The 17,139-nt window shown below is 41.7% G+C and overlaps 1 protein-coding gene across 9 annotated transcripts in view; it reads right to left on the bottom strand.

Moving 5' to 3' along the window:
- Positions 1-255: 255 nt before the first annotated feature.
- The window catches only part of SMARCAD1 (SWI/SNF-related, matrix-associated actin-dependent regulator of chromatin, subfamily a, containing DEAD/H box 1), a 79,399-nt gene continuing 62,515 nt past the window's right edge, over positions 256-17,139 (bottom strand). For all 9 annotated transcript variants that reach the window (XM_007063001.4, XM_043545174.1, XM_037896874.2 and 6 more), the window contains 12 exons: positions 16,017-16,076; positions 15,741-15,816; positions 13,044-13,179; positions 11,904-12,041; positions 11,455-11,550; positions 9,322-9,439; positions 8,995-9,116; positions 7,654-7,842; positions 6,296-6,414; positions 5,286-5,468; positions 1,643-1,752; positions 256-823 (listed from right to left, as the gene is read on the bottom strand). In XM_007063001.4, the coding sequence (XP_007063063.1) occupies positions 762-823; positions 1,643-1,752; positions 5,286-5,468; positions 6,296-6,414; positions 7,654-7,842; positions 8,995-9,116; positions 9,322-9,439; positions 11,455-11,550; positions 11,904-12,041; positions 13,044-13,179; positions 15,741-15,816; positions 16,017-16,076 (1,409 nt within the window). In that variant the 3' untranslated portion in view covers positions 256-761. The remainder of the gene's footprint in view (positions 824-1,642; positions 1,753-5,285; positions 5,469-6,295; positions 6,415-7,653; positions 7,843-8,994; positions 9,117-9,321; positions 9,440-11,454; positions 11,551-11,903; positions 12,042-13,043; positions 13,180-15,740; positions 15,817-16,016; positions 16,077-17,139) is intronic.

Here is a 17,139-nt window from a genome sequence, read left to right as displayed (position 1 = left end):
ACCCAGTACTCTCAGTGCATAAAGTCTTTACAGGATCAGGGCCTTAGGCTGAAAGCTCTATAGGGCAGGAACCCAGTCTTTACATCCATGTTTCTCAGCACAGTTCTGAGTGCAGTACAAATGAAATAACTACCAATATTTGATTAAGCAAAGAGTAGTTAAAGTAGAATATCTGAAATAGTTTGAAAGCTGCTTCTTTTTATTTTGTTCCTACCAATAAAGTGGAACATTGTTTCAAATAAAAGACGACCCTGGTCATCTAGACAATTTTATTTGAACAAGTCGATACAAAAACAGTACGGTACTTCAAATGAACAAAAACAAGCATAAACAGACATGAGCATTGTCAAATAAGGCACATGTAAAAAAAATCTACACACATTATCCAGTGAAACAGACAGTTCTTATATATATTTGGGAGGTAGAAATAATTACAAAAATACTGACAAATCTTAAGCATTAGCAGATCTGGTAAAGTGATCACTAACTAGGTCCCCATTTTTAAAACTGCTTTGTAAAATATGGATTATTCAACATTTTATGCACTACATATGTGTGTGGCATTTACACATTTTGTTTTCAAGCATCTGGAGAATTCTATCAGTGTTAAAAATCTTCAATACCATGAGAAATACAGTAAAGGAATTACAAAAAGTTATAAATGTTCATAAAACTTATGGTCACCAGTAACATCAAAGTCCATGGGTGTACCACATTGCGTTTTTCTCGCCAGTGAAATCCACAGCTATTTTATTTACATTTTACAGACCTAATGAAGCTTTTAATAATGTGGCTATATCTGCTGGAATGGTCCCTTCTTCTCCTGCAGAATAAAAGCAAAGCATTAGTGCTGCATTAATGAAAACATTTCACACGAATAAATCCTGTTCATCCAAGCAGTAAGGCTCTGTCTAGTTTTATACTTCAACAAGAAGTCCCCCCTGACTTGACTGTAGCTCTTTCAATGTGTACAACACCACTGGGTTTTCACTACTAAGATTAATCAACTGTAATCATCCATCATGCCCAGAGTATTCAGAGGCAAGCTGGACTTACATTCCACAGCACAGCCCCTGCATTTGTGGTATTCCAGTAGTGAGTTCTGGGGCAGCTTGAAGTGATATAAAAATTAAGGTTTTTATTGAATTAACTAGGAAAGCGAATATAATCAGTACAGTACATCTGGCGGCATTTTTAATATTAATTTCTATTTTTCATAAGTGCATTGCAGAAGTTAAGAGAAAGCTAGGTGACAATGCAACAGGGGACACGGGAAGCAGTTTGGATTTTCAACACCAAGGACTCAGTTTTCAGAATAAAATTGCACTTTAAGGAGAAGTAGCAAATTTATTTAGTTCTATATAGAGCAGGGGTTCTCAAACTGGGGGTCAGGACCCCTCAGGGGGTCGAGAGCTTAGTACATAGGGGGTTGCGAGCTGTCAGCCTCTACCCCAAACCCCACTTTGCCTCCAGCATTTATAATGGTGCTAAATATATAAAAAAGTGTTTTTAATTCATCGGGGGGGTCGCACTCCAAGGCTTGCTGTGTGAAAGGGGTCACCAGTACAAAAGTTTGAGAACCACTGATATCGAGAACAGCTATGAAGCATGACATCAACTAATATGAGTAATAAAGACTTACCTAAATCTACTGCAGTCATATCTTGCTCTAGCTTCAACTTCTGCTGACTGATTTTGAGCATAGATTCCTCAATAGTCCCTTTGCTGATTAGCTTTATGACTTGTACTTCTCTGAAACACAAAAAAGAGGATTAAGTCCTTTATATCATTACTGTGAATTCAGAATTACTTGTTCCTTTCCACAATTTGGAGCTATTTAGCCTGATACCTCCCAGAAAGTTGTCACGCCTACCCAAGGCCTGCCAAAATCGAACTCTCTCAAAAAAGTGATCAGGAACAGTCAGCATGGATTCACCAAGGGCAAGTCATGCCTGACTAATCTAATTGCCTTCTATGACGAGATAACTGGTTCTGTGGATGAAGGGAAAGCAGTGGACGTGTTGTTCCTTGACTTTAGCAAAGCTTTTGACACTGTCTCCCACAGTATTCTTGCCAGCAAGTTAAAGAAGTATGGGCTGGATGAATGGACTATAAGGTGGATAGAAAGCTGGCTAGATTGTCAGGCTCAACGGGTAGTGATCAATGGCTCCATGTCTAGTTGGCAGCCGGTGTCAAGTGGAGTGCCCCAAGGGTCGGTCCTTTGGCCGGTTTTGTTCAGTATCTTCATAAATGATCTGGTGGATGGTGTGGATCAGCAAGTTTGCAGATGACACTAAACTGGGAGGAGAGGTAGATATGCTGGAGGGTAGGGATAGGACCTAGGGACCTAGACAAATTGGAGGATTGGGCCAAAAGAAATCTGATGAGGTTCAACAAGGACAAGTGCAGAGTCCTGCACTTAGGACGGAAGAATCCAATGCACCGCTACAGACTAGGGACCGAATGGCTCGGCAGCATTTCTGCAGAAAAGGACCTAGGGGTTACAGTGGACGAGAAGCTGGATATGAGTCAACAGTGTGCCCTTGTTGCCAAGAAGGCCAATGGCATTTTGGGCTGTATAAGTAGGGGCATTGCCAGCAGATCGAGGGACGTGATCGTTCCCCTCTATTCGACACTGGTGAGGCCTCATCTGGAGTACTGTGTCCAGTTTTGGGCCCCACACTACAAGAAGGACGTGGATAAATTGGAGAGAGTCCAGCAAAGGGCAACAAAAATGATTAGGGGACTGGAACTCATGAGTTATGAGGAGAGGCTGAGGGAACTGGGGATGTTTAGTCTACGGAAGAGAAGAATGAGGGGGATTTGATAGCTGCTTTCAACTAGACTGTTCTCAGTGGTAGCAGATGACAGAACAAGGAGTAATGGTCTCAAGTTGCAGTGGGGGAGATTTAGGTTGGATATTAGGAAACACTTTTTCACTAGGAGGGTGGCGAAACACTGGAATGCATTACCTAGGGAGGTGGTGGAATCTCCTTCCTTAGAAGTTTTTAAGGTCAGGCTTGACAAAGCCCTGGCTGGGATGTTTGGTCCTGCTTTGAGCAGGGGGTTGGACTAGATGACCTCCTGAGGTCCCTTCCAACCCTGATATTCTATGATTCTATGATTAGTGCAATCACTTCCTCACTTCATTTCTTTTCCCACTTACAAGGGACAGGAGGTGCCCAAGATTCCTTGCACTCCTTTCGGTCCATGGCACAAATCTGTAGGTCCTTTTTTCTTCCAACTTCTCTGAGCACTGGTCTACACTAGGACTTTAGGTCGAATTTAGCAGCGTTAAATCGATGTAAACCTGCACCCGTCCACACGATGAAGCCTTTTATTTCGACTTAAAGGAATCTTAAAATCAATTTCCTTACTCCACCCCGACAAGTGGATTAGCGCTTAAATCGGCCTTGCCGGGTCGAATTTGGGTTACTGTGGACACAATTCGACGGTATTGGCCTCCGGGAGCGATCCCAGAGTGCTCCATTGTGACTGCTCTGGACAGCACTCTCAACTCAGATGCACAATTGTTTGCTGTTGCTCTGACGCAGGGAGGGGCGACCGACGACACGGCTTACAGGGTTGGCTTACAGGGAGTTAAAAATCAACAAAGGGGGTGGCTTTACATCAAGGAGTATTTCAGGCAGGACTTCACAGAGGGTTCCAATAAGAAATGGTGCACCTAAGTTATTGTTCTTATTGGAACAAGGAGGTTAGTCTGGCCTCTGATTGATACATGGCTAGATTTACCTCGCTGCACCTTCTGTGAGTGACTGCAGTGTGACCTAGAGGAATGAGTCCCCTAGATGGGGGGGGGTGGGGGTGGGGGTGGATGTTTTGCTAATGAGTACAAAACAAATCTGGTCTATTTCTTGTTTTGATACACTCCATCTATCTTTTACATCTTTGGCTGGCAGCAGACGGTGCAGAAGGACTGCAAGCCATCCATATCTCATGGGCTGCTCGGCAGAAGATGGTACAATAGGACTGCTAGCCATCCTCATCTCTTGCCTGCCCGGCAGAAGATGATGCAATAGGACTGCTAGCAATCCGTATCACCTGCCTGCTCACCATAAGATGGTTCAATAGGACTGACTGCAGGACTAAAGAGAATGACTTGATCAAGTCACTCCAAATTTAGTCCCTGCGCCCGTGTCTGCCCAGGTGCTCCTGATCGACTTCACAGAGGTGACCAGGAGCACCTCGGACATGATGATGACGGCTACCAGTCCTACTGTACTGTTTGCTGCCACAAGGCAATGGGTTGCTGCTGCTGTGTAGCAATGCAGTACCGCGTCTGCCAGCACCCAGGAGACATAGGGTGACAGTGAGCTGAGCGGGCTCCATGCTTGCCGTGGTATGGTGTCTGCACAGGTAACTCAAGAAAAAAGGCGCGAAACAATTGTCTGCTGCTGTTTTCACGGAGGGAGGGAGGGAACGGGGGCCTGACGATATGTACCCAGAACCACCCGCGACAATGTTTTAGCCCCATCAGGCATTGGGATCTCAACCCAGAATTCCAATGGGCAGCGGAGCCTGCGGGATAGCTACCCACAGTGCAACACTCTGGAAGTAGACGCTTGCCTCGGTACTGTGGAAGCACTCCGCCGAATTAATGCACTTAATGCACTTGGAGCATGTTCTGCGGGGGGACACACACTCGAATATATAAAACCGATTTCTAAAAAACCGACTTCTATAAATTCGACCTAATTTCGTAGTACAGACATACCCTGACAGTCCTTCCACCATATCCTCAGTCTTTCATGGCCTTTCTTGCTGCCATCTTTCTCCCATACTTTCTTTGCTGATTGCTCTTCTCCCATTCTTATCACACATACAACCCACCTCAAACATGCATTCTCCAGCTTATCCAAGTCCCAGTTCATCTTCCTTCTGATTTCTTCCATGTGCACTCTGTCTACCCTCCACTTTCCTGCCACTCTCCTCAGCATGTTGTTTTCTAATACACCGGACCCTTGCTAGAACGCGGGATTTGGGATCCATGCACGGTACCGCGTTAACCGTGTTATAGTGCGGACCGCGTTAAAATGACTTCCAATTAAAGTAATTAAATTTGGGATTCACGGCTGCGACCTCGTCATATGCGATTTAGCACTGTGTAGACGCGTGTTCTAGTGAGGGTCCGGTGTACCTTTATTCTCTTTTCTTCCATCTCCCTAATATCCACCATCTCCAAACTATAGAGCAGGCAGAGACAAACACACACCGCATACACTTCTTCCTTCAGTTTGCTTGTGTAATATTAATTAAAAACTTACCTGGTCTGACCTACTCTATGGCATCGATCTTCTGCTTGCTTGTCATTGTAAGGGTTGCAGTCAATGTCATGAAGAATGACAATATTGGCTGAAGTCAAATTTATTCCTAGGCCACCAGCTTTGGTCGAAAGCAGGAATACAAAAATACCCATGTCTGTATTGAATTCATCTATCAGATGTATCCTACAAAATTAAAGCATACACAAATCATGCCTTGTGAAAAACAATTTTGTTAATCACAATAGCTGTTTTCCAGACAGAGTAATGGGGGGGGAGGGGGGGAGAAATCAACATGTAAGCAAAGCAGTTAGGATGGAGAGAGATATCTTTTCAGTTCCACGTTTTTAATATAAATACACCCCGCCCCCCGCCAATTTACACATTACTCCCAAGAGCCTCACATCCTAATCACTATCAGATGGCTAAAGAGGGTCTTAAGGAGGAGAAGATTGAGTGAAGAGAGGTTAGTGGCCTTCCAAACCAGCTCAGAGGGGCACTCTACAAATAGGAGGTGACAGAAGAAAAAATAGAGAAGATTGTGGAAGAAGCCAAGGAGGGCATTGACTGGCATCCGTGGGAGAGTGGAGAGGACAATGCTTAAAGAAACAAAGGGAAGATACGAAAGAGGAGAATATCAGGGGACCAGCCGGTGAAGACAAGAAACTCATATTTGGTTTAGTGGAGAAAGGAGAGCCAAGTGGAGGGACAGGGAGGTCTACACTCAAAAGTTAAGTCAATCCAGCTATGTCACTCAGGGGTGTGAAAAATCAACATCCCTGAGCAACCTCGTTAAACAACCCCCCCATGTAGACAGTGCTAGGCTGACGGAACAATTTTTCCGTCAATCTAGCTACCACCTCTTAAGGAGAAGGTGGATTAACTACATGATGGGAGAACCCCTCCCATTGCTGTAGTGAGTATCTATACTTGAAATACTCAACTTTGTGGGAAAAATAACGGCACATCTGCATTAACTTACTCCCACCTCATGCAAAGAAAGTTTCACTTACCTTTCAGAAATCTGTGTCTTCCCATCCAGCCTAATATATCGGTGCTGTTGCTGTTTTAGGAGAACTTCTAAAATGTCCAGCATCATAGTAAACTGGCTAAACAATACAACTCTATCACCCTGGGGAAGGAGAAAAAGAAGTCAGTTAGGGAAGACATTAATTACATAAATGTTTTATTAGAAACTCACTTATTTGCACTTTACATTTGGGCCTAAATTTTCCAACTTCGATGCCTAGATCAGCCACCAAAATCCATATTTAGGCACTTTTATTTAAATGGTCTACTTTCAATCAGAGGTGGGGTGTTCAGCATCCCAGAATAACAGTTCACCTTTATTTAGGTGCCAAAACATATATTTAGATTACTAACTTTAGGCATCCAAATTTGAACGTTTACGTAATTTGGGCACTAGCAGTTAAATACAGTAAAATCTCTTATTGATGCAACTGCAAACACACAAAACCCCTCACAAATAATACTTTTACTAAAATAGATTTATTTTTCAATGGTTTTCCTTGCAACAGGCAAGAGACTTAGCCTTGCTGGTCATTACTGTCTGAGGCACCCCTACAAATGCCTAAAGTAATGAACATCATAATCTTGTCTTTGTAATCCATCATCATCTTCGCCCCCTCCTTCCTAACTCTGCTTGAGCCATCATGCTAAAAACAGCCGAGTGATCACAATGGCAGAGGTGGCGGCTTGAGCTAGCCACCCGAGTACAATGCCACCCAACAAACCTGTGTACATACTTGGGCAGGTAGTCCAACCTGTCACTCGTGCCACCATGGCCACGCTGCTATATTTAGTGTGCTAGCTCGAGTGGAGCTAGCACAAGTATGTCTACCCATGCTAGGAATTACACCACCTAGCTGCTGTGGAGACATACCTTAAGAGACTATGGTCGTGTTCCAGGATGAATATTCTAATTATTGGAGGAAACAGGGAAAAACGTTTCATTTTCCCTAAACTTTAAATATTATTTTTGCACAGTTTTATACACACTAGAATATCTAATCCCATTTATTAGTACAAAAGGTAAAAAACAGCTTTTTCAGAAAAGCAAGAGGATTCATTACTGTTAGCACTGAACACTGAGCAACCCTAAACACACTTGTTTGAACACTTTTGCAGGACTGCAATTTCCCCTATTAAATCAACTGCATGTGAGACACGGAACAGCACTACAGTTCTATCAAATAGGTGCCACAAAGTCATAAGATATCCTGTAATATTCTATAGAAAAATCCAGTTAGCATGTAAAAGCTGCTTGTTAATAGGGATTCAGTAAATCAGTGGTAAACAAAGTTGTGAACAGCAGAAGACATTTAAACTAGAATACTCTTTTAGTACAAACCTTTTCTTTAAGGTCAGAGAGGATGCGCTCTAGTGTTCTAAATTTTCCGGAATCCAAAATTGTATCCATCTCTAACTTAAAGTCACTGACACTAGCATACTGTTTACAAAGCAAATGCAGCTCAAAATCTGTCATCACAGACATATCTTCGAAGATGAGGTCAGGATTGGCATCACAATGCGTGGGTTCCTAAAAGTAAAAAAGGTAACAAAGTGAATATAATGCATTCCACTGTAGGCATATTTATACTTCCCTTAAGAGCCAGTAAGACTATGCAACTACAGTTGCATCCAATGTTTTTGCAGAGAACAAAAGCACCAGAAACTAGGCCTGTGCACACACACTAAGTTGGTTCATCGTGGTCTAATGCAAAATTAACTCTGCAAGTTCTGTTTATGGGAGAGGGTGGAGGATTGATGTCTGTCATCTGGGATAAGATTCTACAGAAACTTGAATTATGAAGAACTACTGGGGAGACTTTTTACTTCACTAGCCACCAACCACACACCCTCAAACCCTGGGACCATTTATCCCTATGTCAGACCTTTTCCCTTGAAGAAATACTCCTTCCTGGGGAGTCCAATCCCTGGATGAGTGGTAGAAAACATGGGAAGCCCTGCCCAGGTTGTAGTGTGGGTAGAGGGATGTGATGCCTGGGCACGAAGAGGAAAGGAAAAGAGCCATGGCTAAAAAATGGTAAGGGGAGACTGGGGGGTGGTGGAGAAGAGAGAAACTACACCACCACCCATCTGGAGTCCCCCCCCGCATTAGGCTCCAGGTGCAGCGGACATGGGTACATTAAAAACTGGTTACATTTATACTTTTATTCAGGAGCCTATTATATTTTCAGATGGGTTTTTAACTTTTTTGTTTTAGAAAGAGATCTAATCCAAAACACAGTGCGAGTTAATCAAAGCCAAATTAGGAAAAGGACAATTCATGTACATATGCTTTCCCCACTTCGGTTCTCCACAGCCCACATTTGGTGACCTTCAGGAAATGCTGGCAGACCCAACTGTTCTCCTAAGCTTTTCATGTATGAAGGAGAAGGGTCAATTGAGAAAATGAGGTGGCTGACGAAAAGTGGTCTAATGTGGAGCCAGAAATGTCTTCTCCTAAGCAAGTCTTCTTAGAGCTGATCTGGAAGTTTATTTTCAAATTTTAAAATGCCTGCAGTGCAATCTGGGCATTGGATAGATGCAACTGGAAAAATCTAAAGAAATCAAGTTTCACAAATGTGTACTTCTAATCAAGTGATTGGCACCCAAACATCTTCATTCGAGATCCTGAAAAGAAGAACGCAGAGAAGTTACAGTACGTTTGTGAATCCTATGAGCTTACCTTGAGCATAAGCGTTGACATCATCTTCAGTTTGTCAGCTGTGTAATACTGGCGGTGTAAGAGAGGATGGTTTGCCATTTTTCTAAGCTGCATCATGACATTGCCCATTTCTGAGTTTTTCTCTATGACCAAAAAAAATATTGCAATCATTTCCACACATTTGATTTAATGAAATAAAAAAATTAAACATTTAATCTATGCAACTATGACTTGAGGTTTCTAAAATCTAATATGTTTATTTTTAATAAGCATTTGATGTTTCCACAAATCAAAAACTTAGTACAATTTAAGAGACAGTTTGGGAAAAACAACCAGACCCTCACATACCCTGGCTGTCAAAAGATTTCTTTAGTTTGTTGAAGAGATCATAGTACAGCTGTTCCTGTTTCTCTGACATATCACACAACTCAATAAGATCTTTTTTGGGGGGTAGTTGTTTAAGGACCTGATGAGACAAGATAAACATTTCAAGTGAATAACCATTACTATGAATGGTTTGAAATTGTGCATTGCCCACAAGGTGAACTGCAACAATGTGTATTTAAGAGCAACTCTTTAGGGGCCTGATCCCAGACCATTAAAAATCATTCAGTCTTTTCACTGACCACAGTGGACTTCGGATCATGTCCTAAGAATAGAAGTCGATAGACTGCAAAGTTAAAGAACTATTTTTAAAAATATTTGGAAAGTATTTTCCTACTTATCAGGCAAATCTCTGCTTAGGGTTCCTTGATTAACTAAAACAACAAGGAGTCTGGTGGCACCTTAAAGACTAACAGATTTATTTGGGCATAAGCTCTCATGGGTAAAACACCACTTCTTCAGATGCATGGAGTGAAAATTACAGATGCAAGCATTATATAATGACACATGAAGGGATTGGAGTTACCTCACAAGTGGAGAACCAGTGCTGACAGGGCCCGTTCGATCAAGCTGGATATAGTCCACTCCCAGCAACAGATGAGGTGGTATCAATTCCAGGAGAGGCAAAGCTGCTTTTGTAATGAGCCAGCCACTCCCAGTCCCTATTCAAGCCCAAATTAATGGTGTTAAATTTGCAAATGAATTTTAGTTCTGCTGTTTCTCTTTGAAGTCTGTTTCTGAAGTGTTTTTGTTCAAGTACAGCTACTTTCAAATCTGTTACAGAATGTACAGGAAGATTCAAGTGTTCTCCTACTGGCTTTTGTATGTTACCATTCCTGATGTCCATTTATTCTTTTACATAGGGACTGTCCGGTTTGGCCAATGTATATGGCAGAGGGGCATTGCTGGCACATGATGGCCTATATAACATTAGTAGACGCACAGGTGAATGAGCCTCTGATGATGTGGCTGGGTCCTCTGACGGCGTCACTAGAAGTCTTTAAGGTGCCACCAGACTCCTTGTCGTTTTTGTGGATACAGACTAACACGGCTACCCCCTGATAATTGGTTAACTATTAACAGATGACACTAAGCAGTGAAGGGAGCACATTAACAAACAGGGAAAGAAGAAACCTCAGCAAGATAAGGATCAAATTTCTACCCTTCAGAATGCTAATGCTTTTAAAATTTGTTCAATTCTTACATGCAGGCAATTCTAGATGGAAGGGGCCAGTGACAAGCTACTTCTACCAGGGACAGAACCAAGCACTCTAACAGTCTTTGGGTTCTTAAACAAAACAAAAAAGGCCTTGAGGACCCCAAGATACTTTAAATCCACAGTTGCAGCTATACCGTATACATGCAGTTAATCTTTTGATTAAAATGATGTTACTGTGAAGCAAAATAGGACTTTGCGATAAGTGAGGCCACTCATTTGGTGGCTACAGCTTAACAGTACAGCAAATCTCAGAGATGCCATCAGGACAATCACTTACAATGCTGTAAACAGAAAGAGGCAGGAAACAATAAGCACCAGAAGCAGTATGGGCAAAAAGTAAAGTTCTAACAGGAATAGAAGAGTAACTCATGGAAGAAGAAAAGTAGCTCAAGCCTCATTTTTTTGGGGGTGGGGTGACTGGGAAGGAGTTGTAGATTTCTGGTGATGAAGAAAAGTGGACTGATTGGGTCTAAGGTATGGGACAGAGGCTCAAGAAAATGGCACCCAACGCTTACAGGTTCTTGCACATACTATGAGAATTTTCAATGCCTTCACTGCTATTACGTTTCCTAAAACTGAGTTCTCAATGTTTTACATTACAAAAATAAAAATGTTTCATATCCATTGAGGGAGACGAATTGGGTGAGGTAATATTTTTATTGGACCATCTTCTGTTCATGGAGTGGGGATAAGCTTTCAAGCTTCACAGAGTGACCTGACGAAAAGCTCTGTGAAGCTCGAAAGCTTGTCCTCTCCACCAACAGAAGCTGGTCCAATAAAAGATATACCTCACCCACCTGTCTTCCATATCCTGGGACCAAACACGGCTACAACATCACTTCATATTCATTAGCATAGCTGCAAGTAAACAGATTTACCTCATCCTTTACTCTTCTCAAGATAAACGGCTTTATGATCTGCTTCGCATGAGCGATCCTCTCCTTTTCATATATACTGTGTTCTTCAGCAGCTTTCTAAGAAAAATATGAGAAAAAATTTGAAGTTTTATAACATGAAAATTCTCAACTCTATTAATACCATTATTATTACTTAGTTTGTCTCTCAGGTTGGAGCATGCAATCACCCAGGAGCCAGAGAGGGGAAAAAGTGCCCTCCTTTGGTCTCATGTAACCAAAATTTACAAGAGTTTTGGGACACCGAGATACAATACAATCTCACCCATTTGGTTTAGTCTGTATGGATGTGATGTTTTCAAGGGTGTACCAAGGTCCCGTAACAGGTTAATAACTAAACCAAACCTTATAAAAAAGGAGTATTACAGCAATGGAAGTATGCTTTTGAAATAAAAAGTATTTTTACTGCTTACTGTTTTTGAAGAGAACATCCTCCGGATTTCACTGGTGCTACCACTGAACATGTGTGGCATGACAAAATTCAACAGAGACATTAATTCCAACAGGTTATTTTGAACTGGAGTTCCTGTTAGCAGCAGACGATTCTTTGCCTATTTGACCAATATGAAAAAAGTCACAAAAATAACACAACATGACTACCAGAGCAATTATCATTTTCCTTCTAAAGAATAGCTTAGGCAACTTTTTGTGCTGAAAAAGTCACAGAAGACAGGAATTTAGCATTCAGTTCTATCCCTTTTTCCAACCATATATTTCATGTCCACAATATGCATCAAATAGACTAGTTTCCAGTGATGTTAGCTTCTTAACAAAATAAGCAGAGCATGCCACGTGGAAATTTTCACCATGGCCCAACCTAGTAACATGCCTCAAGTTTTCTGAATGGATGATCTGTCTTACAGCCACATTTTGCCTCTTCTACAAGAAACGCTGGGTAGCCTGGAACTTTTTGAAAGGATTAAGTTGGAAATTTACCTCATGAGATTTGCTGTATACCTTTCTTCTGTTCAAGTCAATTGTAGTTGAAAAGTGACACCTGAAATCCTCATGTTTCTTCCTCCCCCAACTTTAGACCATGGCATGTTTTCAAAGAGTTTAACAAACAGCTCATCAGCATAATTGTCTCTTTTCAGAATTGCACATACATACCTCTTACAAAGTCTTAATTTGTATGATTTATATTAACCAGAGTAGTAAACCCTTCATACACACCCAACTACCCTATCATTTTGGCACAATCTCTTTTCTATAGTTTGAGAACTACTTACAGGTGGTCATTGCATCTTAGACAATTTATATTTCAGTAATACTTTGAAATCAAGCAAAATTCTAAAATTTAACTACTACCTTAGAAAGATCCTGTAAGAATAAGATGCTTTATATTTAGTTGGGAAATATATCTCCATTTACAGTTACCAAAGTAGGAACCAGTTCTATATCCAGACTGGCATTTAGTTGCATGCAATCGTGTTCCTAAATTTGAAACATACAACGCCTTACATTAAAAATTCTATTTCTTGTTTCAGCCCAAAATTTCATCACGCCCCCACGAGTAAATGGAGGGTAGGACTACTTGAAAAAAAATCTCTTACGTTAATTGTCATTAGGTGCTGGTAGCGTACAGAACCCATGTTCTTCAACATGTGACCCTCATCAAAGATTGCATAATTAAGCTTCAGCCGGCGAAACAGACTACGGTCATCTGCACTGCTAATTGCGGAGTTATACCTATCAGAGGAATATATAATAAGTGACTGTTTAATACCTCTATTAACATAGGGTATGCTGCAATTTAAACTCAGTTAAATTATAAGCCCTAAAAGTATGACATAACAGACATTTAAACAAAATGATAATGTCCCAATAAGCAGTATCTTTGAAAGAGACCAACCACAACAGTTTGGAGCTGACAATTACAGAATACCAAAAAAGAAGCTAATATTCTCCATAATCAATTCTCAATGTAGAACTTCAATATCTACTACGGGCAAACTACCGCCCGCGGGACACGTCCGGCCCATCGGACCTTTTAGTTTGGTCCTCGAGCTCCCGCCAGGGAGCGGGGTCAGGGACTTGCCCCGCTTCACGCTCCAGCCAGCGAGCAGAGTCAGGGGCTTTCCATGAGGCTCCTGGAAGTAGTGGCATGTTCCCCCTCCGGCTCTATGTGTATGGGCAGCCAGGGCCAGGGCCAGATGCAGCCCCCACACCAAGTGCCACCCCCCAGTTCCCACTGGCCAGGAACCGTGGCCAATGGGAGATGCGGCTGTGGACAAGGCGGAATGCAGAGCTGCCCAGCGTCGCGCCTCTGCATAGGAGCCGGGGGGGTGGGGGGGGGGGGGAGGGGGGAAGGGCGCGGTGGCATGCCGCTGCTTCTGGGAGCTGCAGGGGTGGTGTCTGCGGATGGGGCAGCACGCAGAACTGCCTGGCCATGCCAGAGCTGGAGGGGGAACATGCTGCTGCTGCCTCCGGTAAGTGCCGCCTGAAGCCTGCACCCCTGAGCCTCCCTCCCCACACCTCAACCCCCTGCCCCAGCCCTAGCCCTGATGCCCATCCTGCCCTCTGAACCCCTTGGTCCCAACCCCCAATTTGTGAGCATTCATGGCCTGCCGTACAATTTTTATATCCAGATGTGGCCCTCAGGTCAAAAAGTTTGCCCACCCCTGGTCTACTACATTCTGAGCAAAATCCTTATGGCCATCAGAATTCTGTGAGGGTGCAATACACAAATTTCTTGACTCAAAAAATTCACGTTACTTTGTTAAATGTTTTCTCTCATTTTTAAAAACAGGACTATTACATTTCTGAGGTTTTAAACTCAGTCTTCACTGAGAATGTTTCAAGGTGTAAAAAGTTGTTTGAGAGAACCAAGTTATGCATATTTACAAATTACTGAGTATGTGCAGAGGTTTAAGTTTTAAACATGCACTTAAAGAGGTGCAGTGTGCCTGTGAACTTAGGCACAGATTCTAGGAGTTAAACTAATTCCAAACAGGTTGAATGACTCCTTCCCATCTCCAACAGCACAAGGGACAACCGGTCCTGCATTTGCACATTTCTCCATCTAGTTAGGGGATGGTCCCATGGTCCTGTCCGACACCAAAACCTCTCTCCTGCATCAATCAACCAGCTCCAATTTAGGTCTGGTGAGCAGGCCTCACCTTTAACTCTTCATTCCTAAGGTGAGTGACTGATAGGTGTCTTTCTGAGGAAGAGGAAGTGGGAGCAGGAAGAAGTAATCTGGAAAGCAGTCACATAGGAAGAAGGGAGAATGAAGGATAATGGGAGTGAAAGGCGGTTTAGATTAAGGAAAGGAAAACCTAACCAGCTAAAAATCTGAAAGTATAAAGTCAAGTCAATGGCAGAATCAAACAAAAAATAGAAAAAAAAAAAAGAGCGAGAGAGAGAGAAAAGCAGAAAACCTATGAGATCAAAAAATATTTAATGGAATATTTAGTGCAAAAATATTGACGGCAAGGCACATTCTTGTTTGATTTTAACCATCTGGGGGCACATTTCTGCAGAATGAAGGGACTTGAGAGCCACAAATGAGGACAGACACATAAGCCCCAATATTTTTTTTTATATAGATGGGATACATGATGTAAAGCCCAAAGCAAGTTATGTTTGCATTTTGCAAATTTTGAGTATCTGTCCCTGTGTATCTGCAAGGGGCACAGGAAGGACTTTGGGACACAATAATACTGGTGACTTTAGGGTACAGTTGCCTTTTTTCCATTTGTTACAGAACATAACTTGGCACTGGCAAATTACAGATGAACGTGAGCTTCCCTCCCCCCCGGCCCTCCATACAGTTTCGCACCCCGATGTGGCCCTCAGGCCAAAAAGTTTGGCCACCCCTGCTACATGATGTTGATACCCAGTATCACAATAGTCCAAGTTTGTGAGCTTCTTCCACCTATCTTGAGCTACCAGTGATGGTGACATTCTTTGTGTAGCTCCTAGTGCTCTTGGTTGTATTCTAAACTCTTCCTTCTGTCTTGCTTGAAGGCAGAGAAAGCAGTAGAAGCTTCTACCAGTACCATGCTGTGGGTCAGAGCGGTTTTACATATCTACCACAAAAAAGGTGTTAAGCTTTGACACTGGCCATCTGAACAGTAAGACTGAAAAAAATCAACTGACAGTACTTTCTGCTGACCCAATTCAACTCCTTGTTTGAGAGCTGAAATATGAGTCTATATTCAAGAAGTTGATGATGCTCAATACCACTAGAGGTCAGTAGAGCAAAGTTTTTATTTCATTTACTGGTTTCTTTTAATTACAGTACTTACGTGGTCACAATCACATTGAAATTTACAACTTTATTATTAATGTCAATTCTGAGTTGCTTACGATCCTCTTGGGATCCTACAGGAAGAAAAAAATAGATACATTAGTACAATATTTTCTGTGCATTAACTATCCGTATTTAAACTATTATCCTGAAAATTCTGCTCAATGTCTATTTCATGTTCTATTATGTGGCACAGGCAGCCTACCACATTATCAGCTTAGCCTTAAAACTAATGTTTTTGCTTCTGTATTTTCAAGACTAATAGATTTCTTACCATAATAAAAAAGGACATCAAGAGCAGGACACCACAGATTAACCTCTCTTATCCAGTTATCTGTAAAAGATTATTAGAAAGCAATATATGAATCTTATATAAACTAATACACTTCACAACACATTTTAGCCTTCTTCAGCACTAGACTAAAAATCAGTTAAAAATCAAATGAAATTATGCTGAAGCAAAAATGTGATACTGTTTTATGGATTTCTGTGTTATAAAATCTTACAATGTTAAAAATGGCTGACAAAGATGCTAAATATTTCCCACGTTCACTGGAAGCTAATATATAGGAGCTTGAGGATTAAGAAAAGATCAGGTTTTTTACAAAATTAAAAGAAACATCTTTAAAGAGGATTTTCATTACTCCTGTACAGCTCACTTTTTAGACATAAATTTACGAGGACTCTATTTTTTTCTGCTCATTAACACCATGTTTGAGATAAAACAGTATTAGTTAAAACTCTACTTCCCGGGGCAGAATACTCAGACTCTGGGCTGAATGGACATTTATTTCTCTAAAAAATTTATTTCTAGAGACCTTTATTTACAAGAGCCTCATAACAAAACTTGTTGCGGGAATTGGAAAAGTGATCGAAATTCTTTCACATCTACATTCAAGTCCAGGCAGATAATGATCAAAAGTTGTTGCCGACAATCTTACCGAGTCAAACTGACATCAGTGGTTTTACGTGACACATAGGTTGGTCTCGATGGACAGATGCCCATATCATCACAACTGGCATCTCTGCAGAGAGGTCTAAGGACCGAATGGGGATGGACTACCCTATGGCCTCCTAAAAGGGACCTTTAGGACAGAACTGAGGCATCTTGACAACACACCTAGAGATACCTTGCCCTTGCCCTCCCTATACTGTACCTGTTTTTTGGCTAAGGACTACAGTCTCTAGAGCGATCAATTCGGCACCTTTCACAAGTCTTTAAAAATCACTTAAAAAAATCCGAGAAAGAAGATCTTTCACTGTACATCTTTCAGGCGTAAAGAAAAGATATCCTTTTAATTATTGGAATAAATGGACTCAATTGTAAAAATGCACATTTAAATGAAGTTATTTTAGACAAGCAAGAAGGTCTAAATTAAAACAGAGACAAGCTGTGT

The sequence above is a fragment of the Chelonia mydas genome, chromosome 4, assembly GCF_015237465.2.
Source record: "Chelonia mydas isolate rCheMyd1 chromosome 4, rCheMyd1.pri.v2, whole genome shotgun sequence".
In the NCBI taxonomy this organism is placed as follows: domain Eukaryota; kingdom Metazoa; phylum Chordata; order Testudines; family Cheloniidae; genus Chelonia; species Chelonia mydas.
This window is presented reverse-complemented; position numbering and strand designations above follow the sequence as displayed.